This window comes from Leptodactylus fuscus, chromosome 3 (genome assembly GCF_031893055.1).
Source record: "Leptodactylus fuscus isolate aLepFus1 chromosome 3, aLepFus1.hap2, whole genome shotgun sequence".
Lineage (NCBI taxonomy): Eukaryota > Metazoa > Chordata > Amphibia > Anura > Leptodactylidae > Leptodactylus > Leptodactylus fuscus.
The window spans coordinates 45,615,342-45,632,506 of record NC_134267.1 but is presented as its reverse complement, the minus strand read 5'-3'; the positions used below and the strand labels follow the sequence as shown (position 1 = coordinate 45,632,506).

The window sequence follows — 17,165 nt, the reverse complement described above, 5'->3', positions numbered from 1 at the left end:
ATTAGTTTTGTATTACTATATATTGTTTTAGACTTACAATACATGTTCATTAATGCAGATCCTGACCTTGTGGGGCTAAATTGTTCCTGTCAGCATTCTTTCCACAGCCAGAAGCAAATTATCCCACCGGGACGGGATTTTCCTTTTCTCTGATACTGTGTATTTGTAATTTTTATGTATTTATCTGTTGCTCCCTGGCACCTCTGTGATACATATATTGGATGCAATTTGTAAGCGGTGTTGTAACTCCATAAATCATGCTGCCGTTATTGAGAGCTGCAAAACTTGGCAGAAGAAAAATCTGCTTTATTGCCACCCGTGCAAAATGTTGATTAAAACAAATTTAGTTTTCACAGGATGGACATTGTGTCCCCAAAGAGATGCTGACTGCGCACAGGACAAAGATTTCAGTTGTAAAATAATGTGGGATGGGGGTGGGGGATTAAGTGAATTTGGTATTCCTTGAAGAAACTGTGACGGCGTGACAATCAATCAACTCCAGATAATGTGACATCTTTTATAAACTGAATAGTCCTTTACATTCAGATCTAAGAATAAGCATACATGTATCACTGGTTCAGTCCACTAGTAACACTAAATAGACAAGAAAACAATCCATCTATTTACGTATGGGCTTAGTTTTTGAGTTTACTGCACCTACATTGGCATTGGTTGGTCTGTTTTACTCTCTACTTTTCGAATATCGGTACGGATAGGTTATGGTTGACTGAATAAAACAGCGGTTTCCTCTTGTGAATTGGCGCCCCTTTTTATTTCAATATGCAAATGAGCTCTTAGGAGCAACAAGGGCGTTGTCCTTTCTCCAGAGAGGTACTTGGTGCCACGCCTTCATTGCTCCAAACAGCTTATTTGCATAATGACAAAAACCAGCAATATCTCGACAACAGAGGCACTAATTCACAAGAGAAACCACAAGGGGTGCCAAATCTATCTCCAGGGCTGGATTGATATACTGTGTTCTGGAGACAGACTCTCTTTAAGTAAGTAGAATAAGTGGATACTTTGTTTTTATACCCTCTTTTGTGTCTATCTAGGCAGCAGTTGAAGAACGTCTCAAACAACTTCAAGAAGCACACAGAGATTTTGGCCCTGCCTCCCAACACTTCTTGTCTAGTAAGTTCACAATGTGAATGTGGCTTTACTGTTTGTGTAACGGATAGCAATGATCTGAGGTATATGGGAGTATCTACTGCTACTGACACAGTGGCAGGAACTTTAGAGAGGTTTTTCAGGTAAAAAGCAGCATCTTTTTTTACTCAAAGTGCATTACATGCATGAATTAGAATCACATTCTCTATGAAATGAGACTAAGTTGTCTGAAAAGTTAGTGACCCTTTAAAGGCTACTCTTCTCCTATCTTTAGATGTCTTCTCCACGCCACCGTTCAGTAGAAATCTGGGTTTTCTTCGGTATACTAAATGAATTCTCTCGCAGCACTAGGGGCGGTCCCCAGCGCTCAAACAGCACTGGGGGCATCCGTAATGCTGCGAGAGAACCCTCCAGCACCGCCTCTATCTTCTTCTGGAACGCCCTCTCCCTGTGTCTTCTTCCGTCCTGGGTTTCAATCTTCTAGGCATGTGTAGTCAGCTCTGCCGTCTGGCCTCGGGCAGAGCTAACTGTGCATGCCGACGGCCACAAGAAAATGGTCGCTTACACCAGCTTACTGTGTATGCGGCCACAAGAAAATGGCCGCTTACACAGCTTACTGTGTACTGTGCCATTTTCATGTGGTAGCGGGCATGCACAGTCGGCTCTGCCCAAGGCCCAATGGTAGAGCCAACTTCGCATGCCTAGAAGATTGAAACCCAGGGCGGAAGAAGACATCGCGGGGAGGGCGTTCCAGAAGAAGATGGAGGCGTCACTGTAGAGTTCTCTCGCAGCATTTGGGACGCCCCCAGTGCTGTTTGAGCGCTGGGGACCGCCCCCAGGGTTTCATCATCCTACACTTCCTACTGACAAGACTGAAGAAGGACTCTGTGCTCCACTAGTGTCCTCTTATGCTGTACAGAGGCCTTTGGGCCCCCTGAGGCTCCTGGGCCTGGTAGTGATTGTTACCTCTGTACCCCCTGTAGTTACTCCCCTGGATAAGTGGACATCCTAAAGCAAAATTCCAAAACACAGTCTGCCACTGACAGTGAAGAGTGAAAGTCTTAATTTTTTTTCTTCAATTTCTATATAAATGTATATTTAATTTGCTGCAGTTTTGTACTTTTAGTCTATTTTATTTTTCACATTTTTTATTTATCAAGTATATCTCATCAACTAAATCATAAAAATATGTAATTACCCGTTTCATTTTTTTTGCATTTTTTTCCCCAGTTAATATCTAACGGTTCTTCTATTTTTCTTACCTTCTCAGCTTCAGTACAGCTTCCATGGCAACGATCCGTTTCACTTAACAAAGTGCCCTACTACATTAAGTAAGTTTTTTCATATTGTTTCTGCTTTGTTGTTCTGGTTATTGATGTGTAAATGTGTATTGTGTGGCTAAAGAGACAGGTGTGACTGCGTCGTCTTATTTGAAATGCAATTATAGTTGATTTTTGCTGCAGATATTCAGAAAGATGAAGTAGCTAGTTTGGTAAGGTGTTAAAGTAGATGGAATTTCAAGTAAATAGACAGCAATAATATGTGTTTCTGAACTATTAATTATTGTCATTTCGACAGAAGGAATCATATCACATCCATTCTCCCATTTAAAGGAACACCAAACACAAAAAATGCACAAAAAAATAAAAAATCCCAGAACGTCCTCCCTTAATCTGTTTGTTCCTAATCCTATTTTATCTCATGTACAAAAACATCTATCCGAGCCGCTCAGCCATTTCCCACTCCTCCTTCTCATAGTTCTATGAGTATCTGTAAGACAACTGGCTAGAGCATGCCGCCCTCTATCTGCAGTAGGACCAAGTATTAAGCCCCGCCCCCTGTAGTTGGCCAAGATGGAGCAGATAAGCGGGAGAATAGCAGCTCTATTCTGTAGAATAAAAATGTGATTTATTTATAGATCAGGCTTTCACTAGATAACGTAGCAATGATTTAGACAAGGGTTTGATCATCCTACACTGCCTGCTGACAAGACTGAAGAAGGACTCTGTCCGAAACATCGTCACTGCATCATGTGAAATCACAATCATGTAAATACAAGAACCAACACCTTTAATGTAGTTCCTTCCCTGAATTGACAATTTTGTAGGCCTCATGCCAGTAGGGTCCTGAGCCAACCACAGCACCTCAATATTATCCTAGTATTAAGACAAATGGGGCCGATACCTCAAAATAGTTAACATCTGACCTAAAACTTCTCATTTTAAAGCTATATGCTGTTCAGTGTCCACATGCAGGTTACCAAACTATATGGTTGGGAACACTTAGAAGCATACATTTGCCAATCCAAGTAAATAGGAAATTAACACTAAATATTTATTATTATTATTATTATTATTATTATTATTATTATTATTATTATTATTAATATAAGAGACCTTGTAATTTACATATAGTTTCCAGGTTGACTTTGTAAACTGTAAATTTTTAGAACCCTGCTCATTTACTAAAAAATCTCGTTAAGGGAAATCTTAAATATAATAGAGGAATTGTGTGGTATATGGAGGTCAACGTTCTTTGCCTATGGTCACTTTCATAGCCATGAGTAACTGAGTTGAGGTGCTAATTAGAGATGAGCGAGTAGTATTCGTTCGAATATCGAATCCTATTATAGTCTATGGGAAAAAACGGGAATGTTGTTCCGCTTTCCAAGGAAACCAAAGTTTGCCACCTTGGATCCTCCAAGTTCCGGAAGTAGCAGGATGAGGAGCACGAGGAGGTTTTTGCATTGAATTCAATGGAATTTTCCTGCGTGGTGTTTGACCGATACCAGTATTCGATCGAATAGTAGTATTCGATCGAATACTACTCACCCATCTCTAGCGCTAATATTTCCATTATATGTTTATTTTATTTACATTCCACTACTGGTTTTGTCTTACTGATACAATGGAGACACTAATTAATAATTAATTAATTAGAATGCAGAAGTGTAAATGAAGCCTAAGTGTAAGGATGCAAACTGTGTATGATAAAGGTAAGCAGTAGGCAGGATGGGTCACATACTACAGCTTTTATATCTGTCATCAGTTTTGCTTTCTAATGGTTTTATTGCTGGAGGACTATAACATAAAACATCTAAGCCGGCCTGATAATTTTGTGTACTGAACGTAAGTAACGTTTTAGCAATATCCATTGCCTTTTTTGCAATTAAAATGGGAAGAAAAAAAAAAAAACCCTCCTTGATAGTTGAGACTTAATATATTGACAATTAATGGCCCTGGTACAAGCTTGAGAACAGCGTAGACTAGTTGTGTAAGGTTTATATTCTTGTAAAGACAAGTAAGTGGTTTCTTTGACTCTAAAAGCTCTTACAGTGAAGATTGCTACAAGCCTTTGAGTCCAAAGTTGCATTCTAGGAACAGGTAAGAGCACAGTGTGTGCATGTAACCCTAAAGCATGTTTTCTCTATGGTATATTTCAAAGAACGTAAACATATAAAGTCAATTTTAATGGTTATAAAATAAAGCAAAAGACTAAAACCGATTTAAGAAGTCGGTAATCTGAACATGTCGCACAGAGAAATTTGTTCTTTATACAAGAGCTAGTTTTAGTAGATCTATTTCTTCAAGACTTTACATTTACATGGAGATGATCACCTGGACTGAACATCCTGGGCTCTTATTCCAGACAAAACCATAAGGGGAAGGCTCCTGCTACAGCCAGTTGCTTTACAGTCAGAGACAGATACATGATAAGGTGTGAAAGGATGGACAAAAGAGAAGACCGCAGAGACACAGTTATGAAGAATTGTAATGAAAACGGTAGCATGAGCATACCACTGAAGATAGTCTCCAGGATTATTCAATGCATTTTTAGAAGGTTTCATGGGCCACTTGCAGTACGTTAAGCTGAAGGTGGTGCCCCCAAAACCATATGTAGAAAGGACAGACTGGCTCAAAATTCATAAGGGGATTGTGAACGCCAGTGGGTTTTTCAATATGAAGTACTGAGCTTATCAGTGCTGAACCTTACACATTTGGTTTTCTGCAAGAATTTTTCTTACCATTGCACAGGATAGAATCAAAGGAGGAGAACATTTATGGAGGATTGGAATTTACGTTTTTGAAGGATTTTTTTTTTTTTTTTAAATAAAAGTAACACAAATGACTAACTGATTTATAAAACTACAGTGGAGACTGCAGAAACCTGACTTTTTTTTATTTTTATTTTATGCCGATTTTCCATTTATACCGTTTCTTTAAGTAATGGGCGTATGTTTTTGTTAGCAACTAAAGTACATCTTACTCATCCATGTTCTGACATTACAACCCATATAAACACTCTCATAGTATGGTGCTGTTGTGAAGGATATTGTCCCTTCAGCAAAACATACTTCTCAGTTTTATTTTAGTATCTGGTGTCAAAAATTCTACTTTTTTTTAAAAAACAATATCATCACATTCTTAGATGTAAAGTATAATGCTATAGTCATATATAGCATTGTCATATAATATCACATCCTTAGGCCTGGTTCACATCTGCATTCGGTAATCCATTCGGGGACCCCCTGAACAGACTACTAAACGCATTGGCAAGCGGTGAGTTTATGAAAGCACATGAACCCCATAGACTATAATGGGGTACTTGTGCTTTCCGCAAGGTGTCCGCAAGGAACATGCGGACAGAAAAGTAGTCCAAGATCTACTTTCCGACCCGCATGACTCGCGTGGACACCGCGCGCAAAGCACACTATAATGTATGGGATCCATGTTCTTTCATAAGCTCACCGCTTGCCAATACGTTCGGGGGGGGTCCCCATGCGGACTACCCAAACAGATTACTGAATACAGATGTGAATCGGGCTTTAGATGTAAAGTATAATGCTATGGGCATATGCAGCATTGTCTTATAATGTACTTTTATCCACTGGTATTGGTACAAACATTACAGTGGACCTACTTTCTTGACAGACTTGAAGGACTTTACTTCTTCGGTATAAAGTTAATCTCTCTGTATGAAGGTCACTGCTTTTTCCATCGTTCACAAAACAGCTCAATGAATTTGATGTGACCTTGTTAAAAGCAAAGTTATTATTTGATATGAATCTTAGCTATGTAAGATATGTATTGTAGAAATGACCTGCACAGGGTTTAGAGGGGAGGTAAATAGTGACAGTGTCCATTAATGCTACTTACTAGCACACAATACTTAGGCTGTGTTTTTCAGCTCATGTCTTTTAATACAGTTTCTTAAGAGGAGCTATTACAAGGTACAAAATCCTAAATGTCATACACCATGGAATTTCAGTTGTGCCTCTGAACATTTTTTTTTGTCTGCCCATATAGTCCCTGGAAAGTTGGGCAGTAAAATTTGGTATTTCTATGAGAAACTAAAAAGGTTACCACTTCCCACTTGCAGAATCAGAGCTAGTTTACACGTGGGCTTTGTCCTATCTTTTTAATGGGTAGTGTGGGGAAGTTGGTTTGGTAGAAGCAGTGGTGTGGAACCAACAGTCAAGACAGGGACACAAAATGTGCAGCAAACTGGTTTATTTAGAAAAAAAACAGGAAAATAAACCTTGACTTCAGCGACAAAATAAATAAAAAAAATACAGCCTTAATTTCAGGCAAAAACAAAATAAAAACCTGCTCGTCTGAGCCACTAGCTAAACAGAACGGATAACCTAACTATACATGTGGCTTACTTACAGCCACACGAACAAATCAGGAGCAATATTGTCTCACTGGACTCAGGGTTACAGGACAGAACCATACACCTCCTTTCACCCCATGGAACTGCCATGAACTGCAGGCTCTGCAGCCTTTTCTGGTCCAGTAATTAGCCAAAGATCTACACCTGGGCTGAAGCCTAATCCATATCCGCCCTGGACTACACATATGTCAGAAACCTGGGGCTGATATACCTGGGCTCCAACACTCTGCCTGTCACCTTCTCACAGTAGACAGATTTTAAAAAAATAAACAAACACCAAATTGGTCAGGGGGACAGCGGCGGTCCAATGATTTGTGACATTTAGTGTATGGTGACATTTTGTGTATGGTGACAAGTCCTCTTTAAAGCCTGCTAATGTTCTTTTTTCCAGTTAATTTAGAACTGCATTAATAAAAATGAGGCTGAAGCCAGAAGTTGTGGGAAGCCTAGGGCTCCACGTAGCGGGTCACAGCAAAAAAAAAAAAAAAAAAAAAAAAAAAAATGGAGAAGACAAACATAGCCTTTTTTTCCACGCAAAATTACGTGCGTTATATGCCCGTAACGACCCATTGAAATGAATGGGATCTGTTTTGGGCGCTCACATTCTGACACGTGTATACATGCCAGAATGCGTGCCCGTAAACTCCGTGTGAACTGGCCATTAAGGTTAAGGCCCCACGTAGTGGACAGCAGCAAAGAAACGCTTAGAGAAAAAAACTTGGTAGCAACTCTTCACTATTCCTTCCAGTGCTTTTTACAGAAAGTCAGCAGAGACTTTCTGCGTCAGTTATACCCATAGGGAAACCGCCGGTGTTTCTGTAGGTATAATTGACATGGTTCGATTTCCAAAATTGTGGCTGTTTTTGAAATTGCAGCATGTATAGTCTGTACATTTTCTACACTAGAATCTCATCCACTTTGCAGAGACTGCAAAATGCCTTGCTGTTTTTGTGGCGTTTCTGCCTTGGCCTAACGGCATTTATGCCACATGGGGCCCTGACCTCAAGCTGATTTTGTTACAGGTTTTGAGTCAAAGCCAGGAATGGATTTAGTAGAAGGGAGAACTATAAGTGTTTCCTTAATATTTCATCTTGAAGATACTCCTGGTTCTGGCTCAAAAAACCACAGCAAAATCCTCAATGTGTAGCCTTGGACTTAACATGGGAACACAGTCTGATCATTTTCCTCAAATACTAGTTAAAGGTGTTGGCCACTTTCAGACCAATATTGACAAACAAATGTACAATAAAGATATACAATTTTCCAATATACTTTCTGTATCAATTCCTCGCGGTTTTCTAGATCTCTGCTTGCTGTCATTCATTCTGTTACTTCTAGAGGATAAAACTCTGACCATGGTCATGTGATGAGGACACAGGTGCCGCTCGTTACAGTCACAGCACAGTAATCAGACATCTGCCTGGTAATCAGCTGTGCACCTGTGCGCTCATCACATGACCATGGACCGTAAATCACATGACCATGGTCAGATTTTTATCCTCTAGAAGTAACAGAATGAATGACAGCAAGCAGAGATCTAGAAAACCGAGAGGAATTGATACAGAAAGTATATTGGGAAATTGTATATCTTTTTATTGTACATTTGTTTGTCAATATTGGTCTGAAAGTGGCCAACCCCTTTCACTTTATGTATGGTGGAGAAAGGCTTGCTCTTTTCAGGATTCTGAATCATAAAACAGGCATACAATGTGTGGACTATGTGTAATACAAATATATACAGATAACCTAGCAAACAAGCTGCTGTATAAAAAGAGCCAGGAATAACACATAAACAATCAGATAGATAGATAGATAGATAGATAGATAGATAGATAGATAGATAGGAGATAGATAGATAATAGATAGATAGACAGATAGATAGATAGACAGACAGACAGACAGACAGACAGACAGACAGACAGACAGATAGATAGATAGATAGATAGATAGATAGATAGATAGATAGACAGATAGATAGACAGATAGACAGATAGATAGATAGACAGATAGATAGATAAATAGATAGATAGAATAGTTCAAGATGCATTTTTGTGACTACTCAACAATTGCAGCATAATAGATCAAGTTTGTGTTTTTTTAAGTATGTAGAAAACCACTACTAGTCTATCCTGACCACGAAAAAACAGACAAAAGGAAAACAGACCAAAATAATACAGAGACAAACACTAGTGCGAACAGAGCTATCATATAGAAAGTGTTTATACAGCTGCCAAACATTGTGCTGTAAAGAGTGTAGTTTAGAAAACCCATTTTGAGATTTACGCAGTTTGAGAATTCTAAGTTATTCCTCCAGAATTCCCCTTACCGAAGACACAATTAAAGTATGAGACTATATAGTTGACCCCTATAGATGACTATAATGGTGGGAGTGCAGGGTTCCTGGCTTTGGTTTGGACTGGGAATACACTCAACATCCAGTCCATGTGAAGCTGGCCTAAAAGAAGCCGATTTCCAGATTCCCCAGCATATTAAAGCTAGGTGGTTTAGAGGCATTTTATTTCAGGAGATCTTGTCCAAACTAGGCAACACCTTAAATTTTTTTAAGACTGGGGAGCATAATCCTTGGTAAAAAGGAAGTCCCGGCATCTAGTTTGAGAGTCTAAGCTTCATAAGAATATGAAAGTATGTTAAAGTAATATTCCCACTAAAATGTTAATGCTCTGACCCATCGAAAAGGTAATATGATGTAAATTCTTTATTCAATCCTTTGTGGTCCTCAGCTGTGTCATGTGACTGACACTCTGATTCACCCACTGACACATCATCTCATACAGGACAGGAATTCAGATTCTCCATTAATTTCTATGACAGTTTTGATGCGACTTTCAGGGTTAGGGTGCATTCACACTGAGTAAACGCTAGCTTATTCTGAACGTAAAACACGTTCAGAATAAGCGGCGTCTAAAGCAGCTCCATTCATTTCTATGGGAGCGGGGATACGAGCGCTCCCCATAGAAATGAATGGGCTGCTTCTTTCACTCCGTGCAGTCCCATTGAAGTGAATGGGGAGTGCCGGCGTGTACGCTCCGGCATGAGCAGAGCTTGCCGTATACGCCGGCACTCCCCATTCACTTCAATGGGACTGCACGGAGTGAAAGAAGCAGCCCATTCATTTCTATGGGGAGCGCTCGTATCCCCGCTCCCATAGAAATGAATGGAGCTGCTTTAGACGCCGCTTATTCTGAACGTGTTTTACGTTCAGAATAAGCTAGCGTTTACTCAGTGTGAATTCACCCTTAGAGAAACTAACTTCCTATCCACATATGGATCGCTGTGTCAATTGCAGAGTCATACTATCGGTCACATGACACAGCTGAGGACCAGAAGGGAGTGAATAACTCACACATACAGTCACTGGTTAACATTAATTTCTCTTCAATTTACATTTTCTAATGGTCCAGAGAATATTTATTTTCGTGGAAATACTTCTTTCAACCGTTAAGAAGTTAATAGACACATTAATATCATTGGGCTAAGATTGTGTCAGCAGTAAACTGTCAGCAGTAGAGATGAGCGAACAGTGTTCTATCGAACTCATGTTCGATCGGATATTAGGCTGTTCGGCATGTTCGAATCGAATCGAACACCGCGTGGTAAAGTGCGCCATTACTCGATTCCCCTCCCACCTTCCCTGGCGCCTTTTTTGCTCCAATAACAGCGCAGGGTAGGTGGGACAGGAACTACGACACCGGTGACGTTGAAAAAAGTAGGCAAAACCCATTGGCTGCCGAAAACATGTGACCTCTAATTTAAAAGAACAGCGCCGCCCAGCTTCGCGTCATTCTGAGCTTGCAATTCACCGAGGACGGAGGTTTCCGTCCAGTTAGCTAGGGCTTAGATTCTGGGTAGGCAGGGACAGGCTAGGATAGGAAGGAGAAGACAACCAACAGCTCTTGTAAGAGCTAAATTCCAGGGAGAAGCTTGTCAGTGTAACGTGGCACTGACGGGCTCAATCGCCGCAACCCAGCTTTCCCAGGATCCTGAATGGAATACACTGTCAGTGTATTCCCGTATACCCGATATATACCCCGATACCCGTTCCAACGGTGTGCCCCCCCACCTTCACCCCAGAAATACCCTGCAAGTCCCCTAGCAATAGAATTGGGGCTATATACACCCACAATTTTTACTACTGGTATACAGTGCCATTGTCTGACTGGGAATTCAAAGAATATATTGGGAATACAAATACCCTCATTTCTTGCTACTGCCATATAGTGCCAGTTTCTGACTGGTAATTCAAAGAATATATTGGGGTTACGTGCACCCACAATTTTTACTACTGGTATACAGTGCCATTGTCTGACTGGGAATTCAAAGAATATATTGGGAATACAAATACCCTCATTTCTTGCTACTGCCATATAGTGCCAGTGTCTGACTGGGAATTCAAAGAATATATTGGGGTTACGTGCACCCACAATTTTTACTACTGGTATACAGTGCCATTGTCTGACTGGGAATTCAAAGAATATATTGGGAATACAAATACCCTCATTTCTTGCTACTGCCATATAGTGCCAGTGTCTGACTGGGAATTCAAAGAATATATTGGGGTTACGTGCACCCACAATTTTTACTACTGGTATACAGTGCCATTGTCTGACTGGGAATTCAAAGAATATATTGGGAATACAAATACCCTCATTTCTTGCTACTGCCATATAGTGCCAGTGTCTGACTGGTAATTCAAAGAATATATTGGGGTTACGTGCACCCACAATTTTTACTACTGGTATACAGTGCCATTGTCTGACTGGGAATTCAAAGAATATATTGGGAATACAAATACCCTCATTTCTTGCTACTGCCATATAGTGCCAGTGTCTGACTGGGAATTCAAAGAATATATTGGGGTTACGTGCACCCACAATTTTTACTACTGGTATACAGTGCCATTGTCTGACTGGGAATTCAAAGAATATATTGGGGTTATAAATACCCTCATTTCTTGCTACTGCCATATAGTGCCAGTTTCTGACTGGTAATTCAAAGAATATATTGGGGTTACGTGCACCCACAATTTTTACTACTGGTATACAGTGCCATTGTCTGACTGGGAATTCAAAGAGTATATTGGGAATACAAATACCCTCATTTCTTGCTACTGCCATATAGTGCCAGTTTCTGACTGGGAATTCAAAGAATATATTGGGGTTACGTGCACCCACAATTTTTACTACTGGTATACAGTGCCATTGTCTGACTGGGAATTCAAAGAATATATTGGGGTTATAAATACCCTCATTTCTTGCTACTGCCATATAGTGCCAGTTTCTGACTGGTAATTCAAAGAATATATTGGGGTTACGTGCACCCACAATTTTTACTACTGGTATACAGTGCCATTGTTTGACTGGGAATTCAAAGAGTATATTGGGAATACAAATACCCTCATTTCTTGCTACTGCCATATAGTGCCAGTTTCTGACTGGGAATTCAAAGAATATATTGGGGTTACGTGCACCCACAATTTTTACTACTGGTATACAGTGCCATTGTCTGACTGGGAATTCAAAGAATATATTGGGGTTATAAATACCCTCATTTCTTGCTACTGCCATATAGTGCCAGTTTCTGACTGGTAATTCAAAGAATATATTGGGGTTACGTGCACCCACAATTTTTACTACTGGTATACAGTGCCATTGTCTGACTGGGAATTCAAAGAGTATATTGGGAATACAAATACCCTCATTTCTTGCTACTGCCATATAGTGCCAGTTTCTGACTGGGAATTCAAAGAATATATTGGGGTTACGTGCACCCACAATTTTTACTACTGGTATACAGTGCCATTGTCTGACTGGGAATTCAAAGAATATATTGGGGTTATAAATACCCTCATTTCTTGCTACTGCCATATAGTGCCAGTTTCTGACTGGTAATTCAAAGAATATATTGGGGTTACGTGCACCCACAATTTTTACTACTGGTATACAGTGCCATTGTCTGACTGGGAATTCAAAGAGTATATTGGGAATACAAATACCCTCATTTCTTGCTACTGCCATATAGTGCCAGTTTCTGACTGGGAATTCAAAGAATATATTGGGGTTACGTGCACCCACAATTTTTACTACTGGTATACAGTGCCATTGTCTGACTGGGAATTCAAAGAATATATTGGGGTTATAAATACCCTCATTTCTTGCTACTGCCATATAGTGCCAGTTTCTGACTGGTAATTCAAAGAATATATTGGGGTTACGTGCACCCACAATTTTTACTACTGGTATACAGTGCCATTGTCTGACTGGGAATTCAAAGAGTATATTGGGAATACAAATACCCTCATTTCTTGCTACTGCCATATAGTGCCAGTTTCTGACTGGGAATTCAAAGAATATATTGGGGTTACGTGCACCCACAATTTTTACTACTGGTATACAGTGCCATTGTCTGACTGGGAATTCAAAGAATATATTGGGGTTATAAATACCCTCATTTCTTGCTACTGCCATATAGTGCCAGTTTCTGACTGGTAATTCAAAGAATATATTGGGGTTACGTGCACCCACAATTTTTACTACTGGTATACAGTGCCATTGTCTGACTGGGAATTCAAAGAGTATATTGGGAATACAAATACCCTCATTTCTTGCTACTGCCATATAGTGCCAGTTTCTGACTGGGAATTCAAAGAATATATTGGGGTTACGTGCACCCACAATTTTTACTACTGGTATACAGTGCCATTGTCTGACTGGGAATTCAAAGAGTATATTGGGAATACAAATACCCTCATTTCTTGCTACTGCCATATAGTGCCAGTGTCTGACTGGGAATTCAAAGAATATATTGGGGTTACGTGCACCCACAATTTTTACTACTGGTATACAGTGCCAATTTCTAACTAGGAATTCAAAATGCGCAAGGCTCCCGGAAAGGGACGTGGACGAGGCCGTGGGCGAGGTCGGGGGAATGGTTCTGGGGAGCAAGGTAGCAGTGAAGCCACAGGGCGTCCCGTGCCTACTCCTGTGGGGCAGCAAGCATTGCGCCACTCCACAGTGCCAGGGTTGCTTGCCACATTAACTAAACTGCAGGGTACAAACCTTAGTAGGCCCGAGAACCAGGAACAGGTCTTGCAATGGCTGTCAGAGAACGCTTACAGCACATTGTCCAGCAGCCAGTCAGACTCTGCCTCCTCTCCTCCTATTACCCAACAGTCTTGTCTTCCTTCCTCCCAAAATTCCGAAGCTTTACAGAACAATAACCCAAACTGTCCCTGCTCCCCAGAGCTGTTCTCCGCTCCTTTCATTGTCCCTCAACCTGCCTCTCCACGTCACGATTCCACGAACCTAACAGAGGAGCATCTGTGTCCAGATGCTCAAACACTAGAGTCTCCTCCATCTCCGTTCGATTTGGTGGTGGATGACCAGCAACCCACCCTCATCGACGATGATGTGACGCAGTTGCCGTCAGGGCATCCAGTTGACCGGCGCATTGTGCGGGAGGAGGAGATGAGACAGGAGTTGGAAGAGGAAGTGGTGGATGATGAGGACACTGACCCGACCTGGACAGGGGGGATGTCAAGCGGGGAAAGTAGTGTGGATGTTGAGGCAGGTGCAGCACCAAAAAGGGTAGCTAGAGGCAGAGGCAGAGGTCAGCAGCTTAGGCGAAGCCAGGCCACACCCGGAATCTCCCAAGATGTTCCAGTTCGTACCCAGCCCCGAAAAACTCCCACCTCGAGGGCACGTTTCTCGAAGGTGTGGAGTTTTTTCAAGGAATGCGCCGAGGACAGATATAGTGTTGTCTGCACAATTTGCCTCTCGAAATTGATTAGGGGCTCTGAGAAGAGCAACCTGTCCACCACTTCAATGCGCCGTCATTTGGAATCCAAGCACTGGAATCAGTGGCAGGCAGCAACGGCAGGACAAAGGCCGCCTGCCGTTCACGCCACTGCCACTGCCTCTGCCACTGCCTCTGCCTCTGCCACTGCCACTGCTGACTGTGCTGGCGATGCACTCCAGAGGACGAGCCAGGACACCACTTCATCTGCCTCCGCCACTTTGTTGACTTCTACCTCATCCTCCCCTGGTCCTGTCTTATCTCCTTCTCCTGCACCATCAAAGGCACCATCAGGCGTTTCTTTACAACAACCCACCATCTCTCAGACATTGGAGCGGCGGCAGAAATACACTGCTAACCACCCACACGCGCAAGCCTTGAACGCCAACATCGCTAAACTGCTGGCCCAGGAGATGTTGGCGTTCCGGCTTGTTGAAACTCCCGCCTTCCTGGACCTGATGGCAACTGCGGCACCTCGCTATGCCGTCCCTAGCCGTCACTACTTCTCCCGGTGTGCCGTCCCCGCCTTGCACCAGCACGTGTCACTCAACATCAGGCGGGCCCTTAGTTCCGCGCTTTGCACAAAGGTCCACTTGACCACCGACGCGTGGACAAGTGCATGCGGACAGGGACGCTACATTTCACTGACGGCACACTGGGTGAATGTAGTTGAGGCTGGGACTGCTTCCCAAACTGGCCCGGTGTACCTCGTCTCCCCGCCTAACATTCCTGGCAGGGACACGAGAAGAACACCCCCCTCCTCCTCCTCCTCTACCGCCTCCTCCTCCGCCACCGCCTCCTCCTCCGCCACCGCCTCCTCCTCCGCTGTTAGATTGACCCCAGCTACGAGTTGGAAACGTTGCAGCACTGGCGTTGGTAGACGTCAGCAGGCTGTGCTGAAGCTGATCAGCTTGGGGGACAGACAGCACACTGCCTCCGAGGTGAGGGATGCCCTCCTCGATGAGACGGCAATATGGTTTGAGCCGCTGCACCTGGGCCCAGGCATGGTCGTTTGTGATAACGGCCGGAACCTGGTAGCAGCTCTGGAGCTTGCCGGACTCCAACATGTTCCATGCCTGGCCCACGTCTTCAACCTAGTGGTGCAACGTTTCCTAAAGAGCTACCCCAATGTTCCAGAGCTACTGGTGAAAGTGCGGCGCATGTGCGCCCACTTTCGCAAGTCGACAGTAGCCGCTGCTAGCTTAAAATCTCTCCAGCAACGCCTGCATGTGCCACAACACCGGCTTTTGTGCGACGTCCCACACGCTGGAACTCAACGTTTCAGATGTTGAATAGAGTGGTTGAGCAGCAGAGACCTTTGATGGAATACCAGCTACAAAACCCTAGGGTGCCACAAAGTCAGCTGCCTCAGTTTCACATCCATGAGTGGCCATGGATGAGAGACCTTTGTGACATCCTACGGGTCTTTGAGGAGTCCACAAGGAGGGTGAGCTCTGAGGATGCGATGGTGAGCCTTACAATCCCGCTCTTGTGTGTTCTGAGAGAATCCCTGATTGACATCAGGGATAACTCAGATCACACAGAGGAGTTAGGGATAGCATCCGATCCGTCACAGCTGGAGAGTAGGTCCACACATCTGTCCGCTTCACTGCGTTTAATGGAGGAGGAGGAGGAGAAGGAGGAGGAAGAAGAGTTGTCCGATGATGTGATGGTGATACAGGAGGCTTCCGGGCAACTTCGAATCGTCCCATTGTTGCAGCGCGGATGGGTAGACATGGAGGATGAGGAGGAAATGGAGATTGAACTTTCCGGTGGGGCCAGAGGAGTCATGCCAACTAACACTGTGGCAGACATGGCTGAGTTCATGTTGGGGTGCTTTACAACCGACAAGCGTATTGTCAAAATCATGGAGGACAACCAGTACTGGATCTTTGCTATCCTTGACCCCCGGTATAAAAACAACATCTCGTCTTTTATTCCGGTAGAGGGGAGGGCCAATCGCATCAATGCTTGCCACAGGCAATTGGTGCAGAATATGATGGAGATGTTTCCAGCATGTGACGTTGGCGGCAGGGAGGGCAGTTCCTCCAGTAGGCAACCAAGTTCTCACCGGTCCACACAAACGAGGGGCACACTGTCTAAGGTCTGGGACACCTTGATGGCACCCCCTCGCCAAAGTGCCGCCACGGAGGGTCCTAGTGTCACCAGGCGTGAGAAGTATAGGCGCATGTTGCGGGAATACCTTTCCGACCACAGCCCTGTCCTCTCCGACCCCTCTGCGCCCTACACGTATTGGGTGTCGAAGTTGGACCTGTGGCTTGAACTTGCCCTATATGCCTTGGAGGTGCTGTCCTGTCCTGCCGCCAGCGTCCTATCTGAGAGGGTGTTCAGTGCAGCCGGTGGCATCATCACTGACAAGCGCACCCGTCTGTCAGCTGAGAGTGCCGACCGGCTCACTTTGATAAAAATGAACCACCACTGGATAGATCCTTCATTTTTGTGCCCACCTGTGTAAAGCACCCCAACATGAAACTCCATGTCTGTACTCAACCTCTCCAATTCCTCCGCATCCTCATACTCATCCACCATAAGCGTTGCACAATTCTGCT

The 17,165-nt window shown here is 43.1% G+C and overlaps 1 protein-coding gene across 5 annotated transcripts in view; it reads left to right on the top strand.

The window, feature by feature from the left end:
• UTRN (utrophin) overlaps positions 1 to 17,165 on the top strand; it is a 497,025-nt gene that overhangs the window by 372,694 nt on the left and 107,166 nt on the right. For 3 of the 5 annotated variants that reach the window (XM_075267486.1, XM_075267487.1, XM_075267489.1), the window contains 3 exons: positions 1,056 to 1,134; positions 2,381 to 2,441; positions 4,437 to 4,493. In XM_075267486.1, the coding sequence (XP_075123587.1) occupies positions 1,056 to 1,134; positions 2,381 to 2,441; positions 4,437 to 4,493 (197 nt within the window). The remainder of the gene's footprint in view (positions 1 to 1,055; positions 1,135 to 2,380; positions 2,442 to 4,436; positions 4,494 to 17,165) is intronic. The other 2 variants (XM_075267488.1, XM_075267490.1) reach the window with 1 other exon arrangement.